The sequence below is a fragment of the Arvicanthis niloticus genome, chromosome 20, assembly GCF_011762505.2.
Source record: "Arvicanthis niloticus isolate mArvNil1 chromosome 20, mArvNil1.pat.X, whole genome shotgun sequence".
In the NCBI taxonomy this organism is placed as follows: domain Eukaryota; kingdom Metazoa; phylum Chordata; class Mammalia; order Rodentia; family Muridae; genus Arvicanthis; species Arvicanthis niloticus.
Genome location: NC_047677.1, coordinates 48,453,396 through 48,469,473, shown reverse-complemented (window position 1 = coordinate 48,469,473; position 16,078 = coordinate 48,453,396). Strand labels below are relative to the sequence as shown.

General features: G+C 50.5%; 1 protein-coding gene across 2 annotated transcripts; it reads right to left on the bottom strand.

Moving 5' to 3' along the window:
• Positions 1–273: 273 nt before the first annotated feature.
• Positions 274–7,471, bottom strand: LOC117724116 (class II histocompatibility antigen, M alpha chain). Of its 2 annotated transcripts, XM_034523710.2 has the most exons (6): positions 7,355–7,471; positions 4,000–4,560; positions 2,045–2,329; positions 1,234–1,512; positions 847–975; positions 274–530 (listed from the first exon to the last, which is right to left on the bottom strand). In XM_034523710.2, the coding sequence occupies exons 2-6, from the start codon at positions 4,085–4,087 to the stop codon at positions 526–528; spliced, it is 786 nt and encodes a 261-aa protein (XP_034379601.1). In that variant the 5' UTR covers positions 4,088–4,560; positions 7,355–7,471; the 3' UTR covers positions 274–525. The 2 variants fall into 2 exon arrangements, with proteins under 2 accessions (XP_034379601.1, XP_076772739.1); XM_076916624.1 differs by lacking the exon at positions 7,355–7,471 and having other exon boundaries at positions 4,000–5,252.
• Between the last annotated feature and the right edge of the window lie 8,607 nt (positions 7,472–16,078).

The following is a 16,078-nucleotide window of genomic DNA, read 5'->3' as shown; positions in this document are numbered from 1 at the left end:
CTCTCATGTATTTTGCACAAGCAGATGGGATAAAAAGCACAGTCAGCTACGCTGAGATCAGGGAACCTGAGCTTGGCTGAAGAGAGGGGTTTTCCCATTTCCCTCCCTAATGAGCTGTATCCATGTTAAGGCAAGCTGAACCTGAAGTGACAAGACACTCAGGTCAGCGATCCAGAAGCAAATTCCAACAGTTAAAAAGAAGATACAGCAGACTGAGGCGCGGCTCAGTGGTAGCCGCTTGTCTAATATGTGGAGGGAGAGGTCACACAGGTGTTAAGAAATAAAGTTTATTTCCTGGAAGAGGGAAGGCACAAGGTAGTGGTCTGGTGGGGCCCAGGGCTCCTGATGCGGGCTTTTCTGGATGCAAGTCAAGGGACAGCAGAATCCTGAGACACCTGCACACTGGCACACACCCCAAAGGATCCCTGGGACTTCAGCTCTGATGAGAGACCTTGGGTAAGCACAGGATGCTTGGCCATCCCTGCTGGCCTGGCCCGTGCTGTTCCAAGCTCTCCTTGGGAAGAATCAGTCTGAAGAGAGAGCAGAGTGAAGGAAAGTCACCAGAAGGACTCTCTCCCTTTCTGAAGTTCCCCCCTCAGTGCTCCCAAAGGAGTGCTGGCTCTCCTTCCCAGGTCATCACCAAGCATGTTTCCCATAGGTCCCCAGGTGACCTCACCCCCTGCTCCAAGCTGTTTCTGTTCTCCCCAATAACTGTGTGTGTGTAACAGGGCCCCCAGATAGCAGAATGCAATCCTGAATGCTGAATACAGGCCCCCAGACCAAAAGGAGAATCCTGGCACACACCCATACTGGCACTCTTATCCCTCACCTTCCCGAGTGACTTACCATCTGAGCAACGTCTCTGGGAGCAGATGAAGAAGACAATACCCATGATGATGCCCAGAACACCGAGGCCAAAGGCCACACCACACAGGACATTCTCTAGGAGATCTGAAGGCAGGGCGTTCTGGGGTACTAGAGCAGAAAGGGTGAGGTCATCCTCGAGGCCCAACTGAGGAGCACTCCACCCAAGGAACTTGGGTATCCGGGATAACGAGGGAGAATTGGCTCATGGAGGCCCAGAGTTGGTTAGAGTGAACACTAGACTCAAGGAGCCCAAGGAAAATGAGAAGGCCCCTCCCACAGGCCTGCCCCTCCCACGGGCCTGCCCCTCCACCGGCCTGGGCCTTTTCGCCCCTCGAAGGACCGGACTTCCACAGAAAAGGGCCTCACCCCAATAGGCAATTGCCGTGTAGCGGTCAATCTCGTGCGTCACGGTGCAGGAGTAAAGGTCAAAGGGGTCCGGTGTGAAGTTTAAATACGAGAAAGCCTGGAAGCTGAGCCCATCGACGGCTGAGATGGACGTGGGGCTGGCTCCCTCCACAGGGACGGAGTGAAGCTGCCAGGTCACGGTCAGGGTTGGTGGAAAGAGGTTGCTGATGAAACAGACCAGCGTGTTGGGCTTGCCAAACTCCAGGGGCTTCAGCGTGAACACCTCAGCCGCAGGCAACCCTAGAGGGTGGGAGGGGGTGACACCTCAGTCGCAGGCAAGGGGGGGGGAGTAGGGGGGGAAGCCAGGAGAAGAAGGGGCAAGTTTGGAGAGTTGAGACACGTGTAAGGGAGGGCAGACATGGAACCAAAACATGGATGAGGACATCTGGGGTTCCAAGAAGGGTCTTCCCTGCAGCTAGGACACTGTGTGGGTGGGCCCCTCTGCCCTGACTTCCTGTCTGTAGCCAGGTTGGCATTTATTTGACACTGGCTTCTTGTTGAAACACAAGCTCATCCCTCCGTCTTGCGGGGCATGGTAATGAGAATGCAGACATTCAGTGGGGTCAGCAAGTTCAATCGATTTCAATGCCTTCGGCTGCGTCCTCCCAACCACAAAACACGGTACAGACTGTAGCTGACGGGAGAAGTGTTGAAAGAGAGAAGAAAAGGCCCAAGCAGAACCAGGAGGTGGGAAAAGTGAGAGATGGTGTGAAGTTTGAGGGAGTAAGAAGGCAGCCCCACGCCATGCCCGACGCCACTCCTTGCCCCTGACCTCTGGACACTGGGATTTGACCTTCGAGCGCCGGGCTCACTTTCTGCATCAATAGCTCACAAAAGCCTTTGTCAAATGCAATGGCAGAGGCGTCTCCCTGCTCCTGAGCCCACTCGGCAAAGTCAGGCAGTCGGGGCACTCTGGTGTTCTGGGAGAAGTCGAAGGAGAAGAGTTCGTCCTCGTCGTAGGTCTCAGAGAGCCCCATGTTGGGGATCCCATCCTGGCAGAACAGAGTGTGCCGGAATGTGTGGTTCTGTGGGCCGTCCCACAGCACCGGGGTGGAAGCTGCAAAGAAACAGTGAGTTCAGGGCCTGGACACACATACACAGATACACACATACATACAGATACAGACACACATACACGCCCCCCCACACACACATATACACTCACATGCACACACATACATACACACACATATACATACACACATACACACACACAGATACACACACACACACACACACTTTCTCCTTAAGGTAGAAAACAGCGAGGTCTCTATTTTGGGGGTGCAGCAGAGATATGACCTAGCCCCCCTTACACCTGCTGCTTAGGCTCCTCCCAGTGGGACAGTGGGGAAGGGATCAAGGAATCTTTCCAAACTTCCTTACACATAAAAAAGCAACTGTCATGCCGGGCAGTGGTGGCGCACGCCTTTAATCCCAGCACTTGGGAGGCAGAGACAGGTGGATTTCTGAGTTCGAGGCCAGCCTGGTCTACAGAGTGAGTTCCAGGATAGCCAGGACTACACAGAGAAACCCTGTCTCAAAAAACCGGAAAAAAAAAAAAAAAAAAAAAAAAGCAGCTGTGTACACCTGGGAAGTATAGAGTCAGGCATAGTGACGTCTGTGATGTCCTTGGAATTGTGGGCAGGGGATCTGAAGTCTAAGTCCCTAACCCCCCTCAGCAACGTACATCCAGGCTGAGACACACGAGTCTCTGTTGTGGAAAAATCAAGCAAACAAAAAAGAAAGCAAAAGTGTGTGAACGGAAGGCAAACTGACCAGGTCCTGTGCTGCTCGGGTTTGTGCACCAGCCACGGAGTCGGCCTCACTTCTCACCCAGCCCAGGACACAGCACAGCGGCCACCGTTGTCTGATCAGAAGCCACAGATGTGACTCCTGCCTTGAGAGGTGTGAGGGAGGACCATGGCCTCCCTAAACCATAATGATGTGGCCCCAGGCTACCCCAGACACAGTGTAAAAGTGAACCAGTCTCTGGACCTGCTTGGCCACTTTAGTGGCACCTGACCTATTCCCTGACCTAAACACTCCAGACCTTGCGCTGACAGGATTGGGGGGGGGGGCTGCAGGAAATAACAGTCTTATTTGAAAGTCCTCTCAAGAATCCCCCCAGACAGCAGAGTTTTCAGCAAACACCCAGAATAGCAAACACGCTGTAAGAGGGACCTTCCAGGTTGTTCTTACATCCTGCCCCAACCTTCCTGGAGAAGAAACTAAGAGACATGTCGAGAATGTGAGCTGACAACAGACTAAAGGTAAGATCTCGACTGGAAAAATGTAAATTACTTTGTGGACTTTTGAGGCTGGGTCTTGCTATGTAGCATGGCTGGCCTTGAACGCTTCACCATGCTGCCTCCACTTGGACGGCAGGAATTACTGTCCTGCACCACCACACCTGTCTAGGCAATAACTCTTATTTTGCTCAAACCCCACCTCTGTCATTTCCCCACTTGGAGAACAGAACGTGCTCAGGTCTTTTAAGCCAGCGGAGTCTCATTTTCTTCATTTGAAAAGTGGCTAGCACACAGACGGAGCATTTGAAATACATGGGTTGCTTGTCATTGGTGAACAGCAGCCCTCTCCCTCGGGGTCTGTTACCCTTTCCACTGCCACAGAGCCCCGCCCGCACTAAGTCCAAGGTTCATCTGTCTGTTGAGTCCCCTGGGCTCGACAGCCACTCGTGACGCACGCAAAGGGGAGCCACCGTCTTACCTTCGAGCACCGCCCAGGAGTGGGGCAGCAGCCACAGAAGCCGTAGCAGCCTCAGCAGCCCTGCTCCTGACTTCTGCTCATGCTCCATACTTTAACACTCTCAGTAACTGGGAGCTACCCCAGTGCCCAGCTCTTCCAGATCCATCACGTTTCTACAGAGCATCACCAATAGCTGTCCATCTCGTGTCGGCTAAACCAATCACAGAAATGTATAGCTTGACATCATCAGTCACTGAGGAGAAGCTTGAGTCCAGGCACCTTTTTGAGACTTGGCTTGGAGGCCAGCGGATCCCGGAGGGCCTCTCGAGACCTCCGCCCCCTGGTGGAAGGTCGGGCTCCAGCAGGTGGCTGCCTGGCTCTTCAGAGCAGCGTCGCCTGGCGGCAGAACGCCAGAACGGGATAGTCTTTTCAGCAGAATCCTCTGGGTTCTCAAACCCTCCCAAGTCTCCCTCAGAAGAAAGTTGGCATTGAATGTGAGGCTACAAATTCCATGAGGGGCGCAGAGGGCCTCTCGCTTAAGGTTGCATCTTCCATAGGTTAGTACTTAGAACCAACTTCAGCCTGCAGATGTTGAGTAGAAAATTCCAGAAAAATAATTCAGAGGGCAGGTGTGTTTTGTTGTGTTGTTTATGGGGGAGGAGGGTGGGAGACAGGGTCTCATGTACCCTAGACTGGCCTAGGATTCACTCTGTGTCTGAGGATGACCTTGAACGTCTAATTCTCCACCTCTACGTCCGCAGTGCTGGGATTACAGGCAAGCACCATGGTGCCTGGTTCACTTAGTGCTGGGAATTGAACCCAAAGCTCGAGGAGGGCAGACACAGTCTCACTACGTAGTCCAGTTAGAGCCTCGATTCCAGTGATCCTCCTGCCTCACATTCCTGAGGCTGGGGCTGAAGGCATGGGTCACCACACCCAGCATAGTAAGTTTTGGATTTTGCTCTGTCCTGAGGCTCCTGAGGAGAGCTCATCTTACCTCAGGCCATCACCTGCCCCAGGTGTGAGTCATCTGTTTGCCCAGTGTGTCCTGCCGTACTTGCCACCTGCTCCTGTAGTCACTGAGCTGCTACTTGGCTGGACGGTCACTGCAGTGAGTCTTTGTGTTCTAGCGACCCTTGTTTTAACTTAGAGTGGCCCCAGAAGGCAAGAGGAGGAGGCTTGGAAACACCAAGGGGTGAGCTTTAAAGGGCTTCCTGTAAGTTGGAAGGTGAGAGTTGTAGCTTAGTAAAGTAAGGGAGATGTCGGGTTAGAGAGATGGCTCAGTGATTAAGGACACCGACTGCTCATCCAGAGGACCAGGGTTCAATTCCCAGCACCCACATGGCAGCTCACAACTGTCTATAACTCCAATCTCTCTCTCTCTCTCTCTCTCTCTCTCTCTCTCTCTCTCTCTCTCTCTCTGTGTGTGTGTGTGTGTGTGTGTTATAGATGGAGGGTTTGTGAGGAGACAGTCCATCATGAGGCTGCTGGTCACATTGAGTCAGGAAGCAGAGAACTGCCCAACTGTTCAAAAGCAGACTGCTGGCTGAACACTGTGGCGGGATAAAATTGTTCTTGGCGCCAGGTGGTGGTGGCACACGCCTTTAATCCCAAAGTGAGGCAGAGGCAGGCAGATTTCTGAGTTCCAGGCCAGCCTGGTCTACAGAGTGAGCTCCAGGACAGCCAAGGCTACACAGAGAAACCCTGTCTCAAAAAACCAGAGAGAGAGAGAGAGAGAGAGAGAGAGAGAGAGAGAGAGAGAGAGGAGAGAAATTGTTCTTGGCTTTCAAACCCCATTCCTTCCTCATGGACCCCAGGAAGGTATATTCCTCCTGACTTAAACCTTTCTGGAAACACTCTCATAGACACCTGTGTGTCTCCATGGAGATTTTAAATCTAGTCATGTTGACAATTAGCTTAAACTACCAATGGCAGCTGCATGTGGCGAGGGGCTGGGGTCTGCTATCGGCGCCAGGCCATCCAGGCGTGGTCTCCAGTGCATGCCGACCTTCAGAAGACCGCACAGTCATGGTACAAGGCAGCCTACAGCTTTAGCAAGAGGAACAGGCGCCCCCTGGTGGTGATGGAGCCACACACTGAAATACAAGTTACTGGAGCTGATTGGCTTCTGGACAAGGAGTGGTTTGCTGATGTGGACACCCAGGGTGGTGGTTATGTGGCTCAGGTTCATGCTGTCCAACAGTCCATATCCAATGCCCTCGTGGCCTAATACCAGAAAAATGTGGATGAGGCTTCAACAAAGATCAACAACATCTTTGAGGTGGAGAGGAGTCTCAGCTGTTAACAGCACTGGCTGCTCTTCCGCAAGGCCTGGGTTCAATTCCCAGCACCCACATACTGGCTGATATTGGCTCTTAACTCTAGCTCCAGGGGATCTGACACCCTCTTCTGGCCTCCTTAGACACCAAACACAAACATGGTGATGCTGTGGGAAAAACACTCCCTACCCCCACACACACAAAGTAAATTCTAAAAAGACATTTTCATGCTGGATGGGAGGACCCTCTTCGTAACCAGGGTGTCGCTACAAATTCAAAGGGTTTGGAGGCCCATGCTCGCTACCAGAAACCCTACTGATAGGCCTGTCCTGAAGACCAGGCTTTCCTTGTGTGATAGACACTGTGGGAATTTAAAGTTCCCAGGGGGAATTTGCCACAATAAATATATAAAAAGTGTGTGCATGTGTGTGAAATGTCTGTTGCTCTAAGCATTTGCTGAGGTCTTGAAATGGATCTCTTGGGGATGGAGAGATGGCTCAGCGGTTAAGAGCACTGACTGCTCTTCCAGAGGTCCTGAGTTCAATTCCCAGCAACCACATGGTGGCTCACAACCATCTGTAATAGGATCTGATGCCCTCTTCTGGTGTGTCTGAAGACAGCTACAGTGTACTCACATACATAATTAAATAAATCTTGAAAAAAGAAATGGATCTCTTATGAATAAGGGTCCACTACCACCATCTTGAAATGTTCCCTGAAGGCTCCTGTTTGGAAAGACTTGGCCTCAAGCTGACGGGCTATTGGGAGTCAGCAGGAACATTAGAATGGAAGGCCTCGCCTCGTTGGAAGGCGTGAGTCATTGGGGTCCTGACCTGACAGATTTATTACCACCTTTCCCTCTCCCTCGCAACTACTGGACTGCATTGCTCACGCCCTGCCTTGCCATAGGCCCAAATGATGGGGCCAAGTGACAGTGGCCTGAAACCAGGAGCCAGAACACGCCTTCCTGTTAAGTGATGTCATTTTGTCACAATGCTGGAACCCTGACACGCAGGAGAGTCCTGCAAGGCATATTCCTGTCTCAGGAGCTAAAAGTCTAGCAAGGACCAAACTAGCTATAGATACATTGTGTCTACCTGAGAATGCGACAGGGGCTGGGGGTGACGCTCAGCAGGAGGACTCGTGCCTGGCATGCCCAAGGCTCTGGCTTTGATTCCCTGAACCAGAGAGCAGGAATGTGTCAAGAGTTTAGGAGGTTTTAGGAACCTGTGGAACAAAGAGGACATAGGACAACTTTTAGGAGCTGTGGGGGTTCTTCTTGATTGCCAGTTTGATGAGATTTAGAATCACCATGGAAACAGACTTCTAGATGTATCTGTGGGAGAATTTCTATGTTGGATTAATTGAAACGGGAAGGCTGGCATCATACACAATGCTGGGTCCTGCCCTGAGCAAAGAGCAAAGAGCTAAATGCCAGCATTCTCCTGTCTACCCTTGACTCCACGTACACCGTAGCCAGCTGCCCCTCACTCCTGAGGCCGTAACTTTCCCGCTCTGATGGACAGTCCCCTCAGACTGAGCCGCAGCAAGCTCTGACTTCCCTAAGTTGTTTTTGTTGGATATTTTTTCACGTCAGTAAGAAAAAGATCTGACATGAGAAACTGGAAGTAACATTGACTCGACCAGAATGTGAGAAAGGAGAAAAGCATTCCAAGGTGAGGGGAGGGAGGGTGCTCCTGAGTCAAAGGTATCTGTAGCTCCTTTGCAGCTTCTGTGACGTTCATACGAGAGGCTGCAGAGGCTGCCCACGTGTTCCTAGAAATCCAGAGTAGGGCTGGCCACGTAGGCCCTGACACAGCACAAACAGGATCTGACCGGCTCAGCCGGCAACACAGAAGACACCAGGAAACATGCTGTGGATGGATGCAGCTCAGTGGGAGATGCTAGCATGTGCAGGCACTGAGCTCAATGCCCTGTGTGACAGACAGACAGACAGACAGACAGACAGACAGACAAAAAGTCAGAGCATGACACAAAATATCACCACCACCACCACCACCATCATCATCATCTTAAGAAAAGGCCTCACTGCATAACCCTGGCTGGCCTGGAACTCACCATGTAGACCAGGCTGGCTTTGAACCCATAGAGATTTGCCTTCCTTGGACTCTCAGAGTGCTGTTATTAAAGGAGTATGCCACCCCAAGCAGCCAAATTTAGCATTTTTAAGTGATAGTTTTGGTTTTCCAAACCAAACCAGTGGAAAGTGAGAAGAACTAAAACCACTGGCCAACTGGCTCGTCTGTCAGGAGTGAAGATGTTAATGTACCTTCCAATCACAATGGCTTGAGATAAGACGGTTCCAGATGAGGTTATACTCAAAGAAAATGCTCTCAGACGCAGAGACGTTGAGTAAGTTGGCTCAGAAGGGCTTGGCTACTGAGGGCTTACTGAAAAATGAAGCTGGGCCTGGAGGTGCCTGTATCCTGGCTACTCGGGGCCCAGAAGACAAGATTGCAAGTTCAAGGTGGGGTTAAGAAGTGGAAACTTCTAGTTTCTTTGGAAAGTTAGTTACGTCAAATGATGTTTTGCTGCAGGCACACAGGTGAAAGACTGTCTTGCTAAAGTAGACACGTGAAAGGATGTTTTCCTGAAGCAGACACAAGTGAAAAAAAATGTTTGGATATAGCAGACACGTGAAAGGACCCATGATGAAAGATTATAACTATGACCCCACAGACAGCTGGGGAGGAGCCCTGAGCTTTGGTTTGCCCCGCCCCGCTATTCTTCACTAAAGACACGCATGTATTGGTTCTCCTTATATATATAATTTCTGAGCTCAACTTGTGATAAGGCTGCCATTGAGAGAAACTCACCCAAGAACTACGTGCTCATGAGGTTCCTGTAGCAACTTGCTGCCTCTAGCGGCTTCGTTTCAGGCTGGCTGACAAGCCTGGCAGTTTCTTCAAGATTGAACTACAGCTGCCTGGTGTCTGCCTGCTGAAAGGACTGGTCTGCAGCCGCTGAGTCGGATTTGGTGTTTGCTACAGGACTGAACTATTGCCAAAGAAGACCAAGCTCGCCCCCAAAGAACTATTGCGGAATAGGTCCACGTCACCTATATCCTAATAACTTTTCTCTTCCCCTACCTCTGCTGGGTGGTGGCCAGAGGAGAGGCTGAACCCTTATTAAGAGTAGGTTGCAAAAAGTTTATGCTTACAGGGACTACCAAGTGGGTTTAAGGCCAGTTTGAGTCTCAGAACTTGCCTCAAAAAAAAAAAAAAAAAAGGTGGGGGTTAGAGAAACCCAGTAGTAAAGCACTTGTCTAAGATGTATGAGGCCCTGGGTTGGGGGAGGGAACAAAGGGAAGGAAGAGGAGATTGGGGGTGGGGGCAGAGAGAATATGATCTTAAATGTTTTAGATTTGGGGTGCTGTGGAACAGAAGTGTTGAGGTGTAAGGAGATGGACCCCAGGTGTGGCTGATGAGTCTGATTTGGGGAGCTGTGAGCACACAGGACGAATTAGAGGGTCAAATCACCAAGTAGACTTCACTGAAGGTAAAGGGGGTAACAGAGACACAGGACTGCAGGAGTCAGCTACCACCCAGCGCCCAGGCCTTGAGCCATGTCTGGAATCCAGGCTGGTTTGTTTTGTTAAGACAGGATGTCCCTAAATAGTTGAAGCTGGCCTCAAACTCATAGAGTGGCCTTAGCGCCCCCCCCCCCCAAGTGCTGGGATTTGCAAGCTCACTAGACTGAGAGAACTGAATATATACAGTCAGTTTCAAAGAGGCAGGAAAAGCCAAAGGGAGGAGGCTGCCTGCAACTGCAAACTGCAGCCACAAGAGATGGATGTGTGGGATCAGACACGGCCCCAGCCCCTGAGCCGGAATCCCTGTCTGCATCTGCAGCAGCCGTATAGAGACACCGGTGGCAGAGGCAGTGGAAGTCCATCTGCTGAGAAGCTGCCACCAAGCTCAGGATCCTGGAGGAGCTTTTCCCAGGTAGCTGTCATCCAGACTTCTGCAACAAGGACCACAACTGTCAGTCACCCGACTGGAGACTGAAGCATTAAGTTTCTGTGGTTTTCCTTCGGTCTTTTTTTCAGTGCCTACAGCTGGCAGAATCCACAAGGAAGGAAGCCAGCCAGGAAAGCCAGGAGGGACAACGACGTCTGGAGGGTGGATCTTCAGAGAGTAACTAACACCGCATGTGCTAATTGACAAGAATCTGGAGGTGCCAGGGACACCTCCAGGAACAAGACTGCCCCAGGTGATGGAGGCACACAGTGGGTAAAGGTGCTAACCGGCCCACTCTGGATGCAGGAAGGGCTTGAGGAGTGTCAGATGTGGCAGTTGTAAGATGAAAGGTGCATTTACTGAGAACGCTCTCCGAATTGCAGTAGGAGTCAACTCCAGATTGTGGTGGGCTGTGGAGGGGGAGGTGAGGGAGAAACTGTCACTGTGTGTGCTTCAAGTCTGATAGAGAAGGAGACAGAAGGTGGGGGGAGAAGCAGAGAAAAGATCTAATGCAATTAAGTAACCTAAGTAGTCCATCTCTGTGAACATGGTCGCTCAGTGCCTCTGAGGCTTGTGCCCAACCCCCCTTTTAATTAATTTATTTTTATTTTATGTACATTAGTGTTCTGCCCACATGTATGTCTGTGTGAGGGTGTCAGGTCCCCTGGAACTGGAGTTGCAGACTGTTGTGAGCTGCCGTGTGGGTTCTGGGAATTGAACCCTGGTTAGTCCTCTGCAAGAGAAGCTGCCAGTGTTCTTAAACACTGAGCCACATAGTAGCAACTGTAGCCAAACACAAAAACAAAACAAAGCTAAGAGCGCCTGATGTTTTAGAACAGCGATCTGATCTGCGTCTGTTTAGAAGTGTCTGGGCGGGGGTGAGGTTTCAGGAGATTGTTTTTAATAGGCTGTAGGGGAGACACACCACACAACTTTCTTCCACTTACAGTTCTGGAGGTGGAACCCAGGGCTCACACATCCTCAACAAGCATTCTCTCTGGGAACACAAGCCCAGCCACCCACCTGGAATTCTAAACCAGAGTCTGCGAACCTTCTGCTGGCAATTAGACCAAAGAGTGACCAAGATTCTGCCCTTGTCCCTCCTTCCCTCCCTCCCTGCTTCCTCGGGCCTCCCAGGCTGCTCGGCCTCATGGACCTCTCTCAGCCGCTCATTCTCTACTGATCTTCCCTCTAGTTCTGTCCTTAACTCTCTTTTTATTTATGGATACTAAAATGTGAATTTCACAACATTTCCATGTATCATGAAACATTCTTGCTTTAAAAAAAATAATTTTAAAAAAAATGTGAAATCTCCGAGCCGTGGCGGCGCAAGCCTTTGATCCCAGCACTTGGGAGGCAGAGGCAGGCGGATTTCTGAGTTCCAGGCCAGCCTGGTCTACAAGAGTGAGTTCCAGGACAGCCAGGGCTACACAGAGAAACCCTGTCTCGAAAAACCAATAAATAAATAAATAAATAAATAAATAAATAAATAAATAAATGTGAAACCATTCAGTGGGCTGGCTTTGGCCACAGGACCATACTTTGCTGAATGCTGTTCTATGTGTGGTCAGAATTAGGATGGACGCCCCAAATACAGTCACCTTTAATGTCTTGCATTTAGGAACTGTGGCCGGGTACTAAGCACCTTATGTTCCACAGACAACAGGGAGTCCTGAGATCTTCTGGGCAGAAGCAGAAGCTAGTGGGCTGTGTGGGAGGGCTTAGGTGTGGCCAACTGTATAGTTACTTGGGGCAGGAGGAACCAGGCAGAGGGGCCCAAGGTCTCCACAAAGAACAAAGTAAGAACCAGCAAAGAAGGGAAGGCAGCTTTACCTGGAGATGGCAGGCTAGCTAACCTTTCTCCATTGGCCACAATCAGATATAAATAGTAACAAGCCCAACCGTTTGTAGCTACTCCACCAGAGCCAGCTCCCAAGGTCTTCTACCCTCCCCACCCTGCACAAGCCGATGTGCAACTGTGTCCCCCACCTTTACATCTGCTGAAATCCCTTGCTTTCCACATGACACTGTTCCTCAATATTTCTGTGCTGCTCACCAGGTCGATTGTGAGCAGTCTGTACATTTGACACAGTTGGCCCTGCCCTCTCACCTACTTGGTCTGGGCCCTGCCCTGCCCGGAAGCACTCTCTAGTCCCGTGTGTCCCGTCCCCCCCCCCCCCCCCCCCCCCCGTTCCCTTTTCAGCCAACTGCATAAGTCCACAGCTTTTCTTCCAGCTACTGCTTTGTTTTTCTGAGGTAGAGTCTAGTTGTAGCCCAGGCTGGCAGGAAACTGTGTAGGACAAGCTTTGCACTCAAATCAATTCTCCTGCCTCAGCCTCTCAAGTGCTGGGATTATAGGCGAGAGCCACCACACCTGGCTTTAAGGACTCCCCTGGGGCTCTGTCTTCTTCAACCTTTGTCCTTCTTGGACAAAGCAATTGCCCTGAACGGTATTTATGGCCTCACTTCCCTCTCCGCTCAGCCCATTTGCTGGCATCTTCCAAACTCAGCAGAACCACTCAGGTTGGGCCCTGGAATCCACCCTGACATTCCACCGCTTGTGGTCACCTCGACTGAGCAGCTCAGGTTCTCAGATCGTTTTGTCCAAAGGGAATCATGTTGCTCACGGAGTAGGAATGCTACCTGTTACGTTGACTTCAGCAGAATACAGTAAAACAAGAGACGTTTCCGGCATGGAAACCAACCAATTCTGGAGGCCAGGTATGGTGGTACATGCCAGAAATCCCAGCACCGGGGAAGCAGAGACAGGAAGGTCATGAGTTCAAGGCCACTCTGGGCTAATAGACACTTCCTCAAAAATGGAACAGAATAGGATGGAGAGGATGGGAAAGAGAGAAGGGAGGGAAGAGCTAACCCTGGCTAATGTAATTTATAAGGAGTTATAGGATAGATATGGCTCAGCTTGTGGGACCTGGAGAGTGACCATATGGGCCTTGAGCTGTCACTCCTAGGCTTCAAAGGCCTCCAGTCTGTGTTAACTTTCTCATTCCTTCAGAGAGAAGATCGCACTGCTTCAGCCTGAATTAAGTATGTGCCCACTAGACCTGATTGTGGCCAAGGACAATCTCGCCTCTCGGTATTTCTAAAGAATAGAGAATCATCACCAAGCCCCTCAACACAGCTATCAACATAGCCAAATGCATGAGATCACTCTAGGCATGGAGGTTAGGCTGAATCTATGTGCTAGCCGGGTGTGGTAGGCCAGGCCTCTAATCCCAACAGCCCTACCACAGATTAGGGGCACCCTGGTCTACATAGGTTTGCTCACCAACACTAAGCATCTCACAGGCAGATCAGTTTAGATCTACCCTGCTCCCTTCTGGTACCTCAATGCCTGTAGTCTGGGGCTCAGGCAATGACACGGTTGGCCACTCAGCAGTCACCTTAGTCATCAGTGTGGGAGCTGTTATCCCAACAGATTCAACTTTCTCAACCAAGCCCTGGCAACTGGCCTGTAATCTCGTGAGTCTGCCCTCCACACTGAAAGTGCCCCACATCTGCCTCTTTACTTGTTGTTTAAGATTACTGTGAATTATGTAGGTTGTGTGTGTGCAAGGGAAAGTTGATCCCTGTGGCCAGAGACAGCGGCTCTCTGAAGCCAGCCGGCCTCACAAAGGTGCTGGGAGCTGATCTCGGGTCCTTTGTGAGAGTAGCAAGCACTTCTCACAGCTGAGCTGGGTCCCCAGTTCCTCTTCTCATAAAGTCACTTCTCCATGATGGCGTTGGACCAACTCTGTGGACATGAGTACTTCGGTTGTCTCCTGAGGCATGTCTCTGGTTCACCACCAGCTGTTGCCACCCCATCCCATGTCCTTCCTAATCCATAAACGGATCCGTGAATTCTGTATGTAACCAGGCTGGCCTTGAACTCACATAGATCTGCTGCTTCTGCTGCCTAAATGCTGGGCCCAATTACTGCTCTCTTTTCCTCTCCTAACTCCTATTTCAGAGGACAAACCTAGATACAGCTCCCTTATCCACACTCACCCATGCCCACATGTTATGACAGTTAACCACTATCTTACTGGATGAATTCATTATTCTATATGTGGTAGTTTGACTACTCTTGGCCCAGGGAGTGGCACTATTAGGAGGTGAGGCCCTGTTGGAGGTGATGTGTCACTACAGGGCTTCGAGACCTTCCTCCAAGCTGCTTGGAAGCCAGTCTTCTGTTTGCCTTTGAAATAAGATGTAGAACTCTCAGCTCCTCCTGCACCATGCCTGCCTGGACATTGCCATGCTCCCCGCCTGGATGATATTGGGCTGACCCTTTGACAAGTAAGCCTGCTTCAGTTAACATTGTCCTTGTAAGAGTTGCCCTGGTCATGGTGTCTCTTTACAGCAATGGAACCACTGTGTAGCCTGGTCTACACAGAGTCGCAGATCAAGCAGGGCTACATAGTGAGGTCCCTTTCACATACACACACACCACCACCACCATCATCATCACCAACAACACAACATTCACCCTCGGGACGAAATCTCATAGTAAGGAGAAGCAGGTGGTCACAATTCACTATAAAAGGTACAATCATAAGTGGCTCCAAGGGCTGGAGAGATGGCTCAGCGGTTAAGAGCACTGACTGCTCTTCCAGAGGTCCTGAGTTCAATTCTCAGCAACCACATGGTGGCTCACAACCATCTGCAGTGGGATCAGATGCCCTCTTCTGGTGTGTCTGAAAACAGCTACAATGAACACATATACATAAAATAAATAAAATCTTAAAAAAAAAAATAAGTGGATCCAAATAAGTCAGCTTGATTTAGGTGTTGAGAGTCAGCTGTTTGGAGATGCTGGTTTAAATGAAGAGAAACCCATGTGGAAGGAACACATGTGAGACACTGAGACAGAATCCAAGATGACACTAACATGTGAGCCGGGTAGGGGGGCCGGAGAGGAACTGGCTAACGGGAGACTTGCCACAGGAAGCAGACCTTTCCGACAAACATCGTATTAACAGATAACACAGGAGCAGAGTTGTAGCATAGGTCCAGAAGGAAAGTCCAGGGTGCCACCATCCAATACACAATTTCGGGGCTGTGGACAAAGCTCAATGGCAGAGCACCTGGAAATGTGGCTTCACGTGGCGGCCACCAACCACAAGCCACTGAGAACTTGGAACAAACTTAAACTGCATCTAAATTCAAGTTGCTACAGTGAAGGATAGTGACTTAGGCCTTTAACAAGTACAGGTGATGCAGCAGGCAAAGGCACAGTCCCTGGTTATGTAGGACACAGTATGCAGCAGTAGGTAAGGGAGACAATGGTAATATTCAGGTGGATAGAAGTCGTGACTTGGAAGCTGCTACAGAGTAACACAGCAGCAGGTCTGGTGCACTGTGCAGCCCACATCAATTCTGAGCATGCTCCAGTGCCTGGGGTTATCCAAGCAGGAATTCTTAATAGGAAGTTCTGCTCAAGAGAACTGTCTAACGGTGGAGTTGAAAGGCTTGAGTCACTGAAGATGTCGGTGTAGAAGCAGTCCAGACAAACAGCAGGAACCAGCTACCCAAACGTACAAAAAGGAGACTGGGGGTTTGGTGTAGATATGGCAGGTCAGGGAGAAACCAAAGGTCAGGTGAGAATTCAGAAGTGGACCCTGGGATGGGCAGCTGGGAGGTTCTGGTAAGTAGGGAGGTGAGGTCGTCATACTTCGGAGCTGAATGAAGGGGGGGAAATAAAAGAGCAGGGAGGAGACAAGCCGGGAGAGTTTTGTAAGTCCAGGTCCTGCTGTGCAAGGGAGTTGAGAAAACCACCGAGTACTTACTGACAGGGTGGATGCTGAATCTTTTTGGCTAAGAGAGCAAAATGGACAGGGA